The sequence below is a fragment of the Branchiostoma belcheri genome, unplaced genomic scaffold (assembly GCF_001625305.1).
Source record: "Branchiostoma belcheri isolate BF01 breed outbred unplaced genomic scaffold, Haploidv18h27 scaffold26, whole genome shotgun sequence".
NCBI lineage: Eukaryota > Metazoa > Chordata > Leptocardii > Amphioxiformes > Branchiostomatidae > Branchiostoma > Branchiostoma belcheri.
In genome coordinates, this window is record NW_017803865.1 from 1,783,889 (window position 1) to 1,788,739 (window position 4,851).

The following is a 4,851-nucleotide window of genomic DNA, read 5'->3' on the forward strand; positions in this document are numbered from 1 at the left end:
TGGGTCGGAGCACGGGGGCATGTCCGAACATGCGCACCGACGTTGTGCCCTTGGGAAAGGCACTTTACACGTATCCCCCCTCAACTAGAGGGTCAAGTCTCCAACGGCAGTTGTCTTCAGCTGGCGGACGAGAGCAGCGCCAGGCGGGCTGGCGTAGTCAAGGCGGAACTTGAGCGTAACCAAGTCACCGGCAGCTCGCTGCAAGCACCCGAACCGGAACCAGCACGTCTCCCTCGATGGATCCGCTGGGGAAGACGGATGCCCAAGTGTGTGGGTCTCAGATTCGCAACCTGCTATCCACCTTAAACAAATCCACGCGAAGGCTACCGTGTCAACTGTGACCCTCACTCAGGTGTAGGGACTGACACGGTCATCATACTCGGAAAGTCTGTATATCTGTACATGAATCTGTATCTGTGCATGACTATGTATCTGTACATGAATCTGTATCTGATTACAAATAAAGATCACGAGTGATTGCCATAGAAAAAGATGTATCAGAGGCAAAAAAATAGGGGCTTGATAATCCAGAAAATGAGAACATTGTACCAGTGATTTTTGAGTAACAATATCTCCCATATGGAACGTATTATTAAGAGGATTGCCGCACATACACTGATTACACCTATCTTTATATAAGCACTCCAAGAGCATATGCCGCGATATGCGTAGAGGTTCTTTTTAGTCAGTCTTTAAGTTTCTTTACGTAACATTTAAATATTACCTTAACGATGCCTTCACGCGCAAGCAGTGTCACTCATTGACGCACCTTAAGTAAGCTTAAATCTTTATATGTATCCTAGCTTACCGCTCTGATGTCTATAAACACCATCATGCCGTTTCCGTGCCCCTCCATCGTCTGCCATAGCATGTTCGACTTGTCGGAGTTGAAGGTGAAGCAGTTGCCAAAGAAGGTGTATGAATGAGTAAAGTTCTGTCGGAATTAAACGTTCAGTCTGTCAGCTCGTGAAGAAGCTAGCGGGAAAAGTTGTGTTTTTTATTTCAGTCCTGCAAAAAGTCACGGTCAGTAATATCGACAACACTATAGTTTCAAATTTGTAACATTTCAAAAAACCTAGTTGGAGAACTATAAGGATTGTGTCCCCATACAAAATAATTGAATTAATCTGTAGAAAAAAAGGAATGGAATTCTTTGGAACAAAAGGCGGGAAAAGCTGTATAAAAGTTGATAAGAACAAAGGCTTACCAAATAACTGCAAGCCTCGTTTCTCCAGTAGCACAACGCCATGCGATCTTGGTTGATGTCGAAGCCATTTTCGAGGACGAAGTCCTTTATTGATATGTTCTGTTTCGACACAAATGAATAGCCAATAAGCCAATAAACATCACATAAATAGAGTTGTCTAATGAACGTTTAACGGTACGGAGTGAAATATAATAAACCGACAAAGGTTCCATCCTTACTCACCGCTATGCTAGAGTTGATTGTTTCGTCAGGTTGCAAGCCTAGAGTTAGGAGCTCGGAGGTGGAATATTCTTTTCCCAGCAGTAATGGGGACAGGTACGACCACTCCACCAGCTTTAGTTTGGTGGAATCAAACCTACGGGAAGAAAACTTATCAATTGATGAATAACTTACATTATAACAAGCATACACTGCCAGATGCGTGTGTGTTACACCGAAGGCCGGTTATACCGGCTATACAGATACAGAAGCTGGTGTATTACACCGAAGGGTGGTTATACCGGCTAAGCAGATAGATTCGTATAAGGATACAGAATAAGTATTCTCCATCTATCTCCATTCCCACTATTAATGAGAATTATATTGGAAGCTACTTACTTATTCATGTTGCAGATTGTGACGGCCGGAAATGGTATTGCATCGGCAAACTTCAACTTTGTATCGGTTATGGTGTCGTACCGAAAATAGTCCATTATCCTGGAGAGCGCGGAAGGATACATTGCAATCACAGTGATGCAATCACAAACATACTCCCTGTACAGTATGCTTAAGCTCAGGTTAGATTGTTTGCACACATCATAACATGTCTACCTATATGTCAATCAATCGACCAATCAATCAATTAATCCATCAATAGAAACACCCCTGTTTAACTACTAGTATCTATTTATCTATCCATCTATCTTTTTATACCTATCTATCTGTCTTCTATCTGTACGCACCTATGTATCTATGTATGTATATTATATATCTGTGTATGTAATATGTAACTGAAAACAATCTGGAAAGATAGGAACATCAGCGTGAAAGATAATATTACTACAGGCTCTTGTATTCTCAATGTTTCTGTGTACTCCTGTGAATCATGGACAATAAATGCTGAGCTCCAAAGAAGGATACAGTAGAAATGAGGTGCCTTAGAAACATTTTAGGGATGACATACCTCGCCCGTGTTGCAAACGTAACAGTGTAATTATATAAAACAGCACTGTCAGTATAAAAGGTCCCTGACAGTCGTGAAGAGAAGGAAACTTAAATAGTATGGACATGTAATGAGGTCACATGGACTGTCAAAAACAATCCTTCAAGAAACAGTAAAAGGAGCGAGAAAAAGGGGAAGGCAGAAGAAAAATGGGCTGACAACATCCAAGAATGGACAGGAAAAAAACCCTGCGGAAACCCCAACGATAGCTCACAGCCGAGAGGGATGGCGGCAGATGGTCAGACACTCCACCATGCAGTGCCCACACGACCCTGGCCTGGCATGGGTTAAGGGATCAAGCTACAAGGTATGTAATGTTATACTACGTATCTAGTCATATGCATATATCGATCTATGAATGTGTATAACCATTAGATTTCTCTAAAAAAAAACATTGACCAAGGTTGGCAATCTGACTAGTTTTAGGCAACGCCAATCTTTTTAAGTCAAATTTCACTGCCAACCATACCCGGACCTACTTCGAACATCAGCCAACCACCCGCTAGTCATGGTCGAACCTCCGGATCCCGTCCACACCCAATTGTATAAAAAATATAGTGAAACATACCTGACCGAACACCAGCCGACCACAGCCGACTCTGGTCTTGATCTACTCCCAACCATGGTAGGGGGGAATTCGGAGGCCATATTTAGCTATGTGTGGAACACAAAGGCGGGGACTACATGTATATAAAGTACATGGAGGTAGATACTTACATGGAGCTGAACATGAAGGCAAAGCCTGCGTAGGAGCCAAGAATGACGAGGACCCACAGGGCCTGGAAGTAACCGCTGGGAGCGATGACAATCTGGGGAAAGAGTTAGAGCAACGGGCGGTCAAAAGAGCATCAATGTAGTCACTTCACTTAAAAACTGCCTAAACGACTGATAAACTTGCAAAAAATGTACGTGGTGGGTTAGTCATGTCTCTGTCAAAAAGCGCACGGCCGTTCCCAGTGTGAGTTGTTCAAACTGGTCTAATACAGCTTGTATTTCAAGTTAGTGCGTTACGCCTAAAGGCGGTTTACCGGTTCTGCCAAACCAACTCGGACGCACACTCTTTTAATTCCACTATTGGCTGCAGCGTACCGCCGGACGACCAAATCACCGAGCACTTTTTTTTCCTTTTTGCTTGTTTTGTTGTCTTTAAACCATCGCTTAACAGCTCAAATCCTATTTTGTCACTCAATGACCTCCTTCGGTGGAAAGGGCCCAAACTTTTTTTCTACGAGAGGAAAGATGCAGAACCTACCCGATTGAGTCCGTGCAGAGTCGTGTTACCGACGAACTCTTTCTCCGGGGACTGTTTGTCCTCCTCCGGCGACATGGCGGAAGGCTACTGCCTGCGGAGCTGACGTGGAACTTTTTCTCCTCTAGAATACACAGATATACACAGGTATGATAGTAGTCCCAGAGGCCGCCGAGGGGTCTGTTCTTTTGTACAGTCGGCAGCTTTGTCGGACTCAATCATGAAAAGAAAACAAACTAAACAAAAGGTAGCGTTTACCGCACTTTACGGCTATGTCACGTCTGACCAGGGTTAGGTCATAAAGAATTTAGCGGCAAGAAAAGGGTCAAGAAGGAGGTTAAGGCAGGTGACATCGCTATCGTTACGAGTTGAACACAACAATCTGCAATACCTGGAAAAAACTTTTTTGTCGTCGAGAACTTTTCCCAATGATAATAAACGACAGCCGCAAACGAACCGACAGGCAGTACAATGACAACAGACATAAATCGACGGCCTTACGTTCAGGCAGGGTAGGGCAGAGACAAAAAGAGTTTTAACTATAAAAGGCATCATCCCGTCATTCTGGTTTAGACCGACCGATAGGACGTTATGACGTCACTAGGTGTGTAGGATTGTCCAAGAAGCGAACTTTTTGTTATACGCATTTGAGCCAGAGCTTTCAAAAATAAAATGTTCTAATCTAATAGAGTGGGATAGAACAGGGAAGAACGTGTTGGGGGGAAAAGAAGAACCGGGAGTGAGACATGGGTGGAACGAAGGGAGCGATAGGTCCTGTCCAGATTCTTTGTCGCAACCCTTATTTACTGGAACGTATATAACAAAACGTCTTTGATTTGGAACGATGCACTTGAAGGTTGCCCTTTACGCACTCCTTATAGTCTTTTGTATAATATACAAGAACATGGAAACCTAGAACGTCGCGGACGTTTTGAGTCATAAAGGAGGAAGACGACAATTCAAAAACCGTAAAATTCCTAAGTATGCTGTTACCTGTTGACGCACTGAGAAGAAATGTCAAGTATGAAATAAGAACGGGAACGGTTCTAGCTATTTGCTACTTTACACGGCGACGTCCTAACATTACAAAACAAAACAACCGTACCACATCGAAAAATGCGCCTGTCGTCTGTATTTTTCTGTCCGCAGCTAGCTGGTGTTTTCTGACCCCCTGGTGAAGTTTATTGCTTAAAC

The 4,851-nt window shown here is 43.4% G+C and overlaps 1 protein-coding gene across 6 annotated transcripts in view; it reads right to left on the reverse strand.

Annotated features, from left to right (window-relative positions):
• LOC109471933 (acid-sensing ion channel 1-like) overlaps window positions 1–4,851 on the reverse strand; it is a 13,794-nt gene that overhangs the window by 4,568 nt on the left and 4,375 nt on the right. For 5 of the 6 annotated variants that reach the window (XM_019771436.1, XM_019771434.1, XM_019771437.1 and 2 more), the window contains exons 2-7: window positions 3,661–3,781; window positions 3,126–3,217; window positions 1,805–1,903; window positions 1,430–1,562; window positions 1,208–1,306; window positions 809–934 (exon numbers count right to left, since the gene is read on the reverse strand). In XM_019771436.1, coding sequence (XP_019626995.1) covers window positions 809–934; window positions 1,208–1,306; window positions 1,430–1,562; window positions 1,805–1,903; window positions 3,126–3,217; window positions 3,661–3,735 — 624 coding nt within the window. In that variant the 5' untranslated portion in view covers window positions 3,736–3,781. The remainder of the gene's footprint in view (window positions 1–808; window positions 935–1,207; window positions 1,307–1,429; window positions 1,563–1,804; window positions 1,904–3,125; window positions 3,218–3,660; window positions 3,782–4,851) is intronic. The other variant, XM_019771439.1, reaches the window with a different exon arrangement.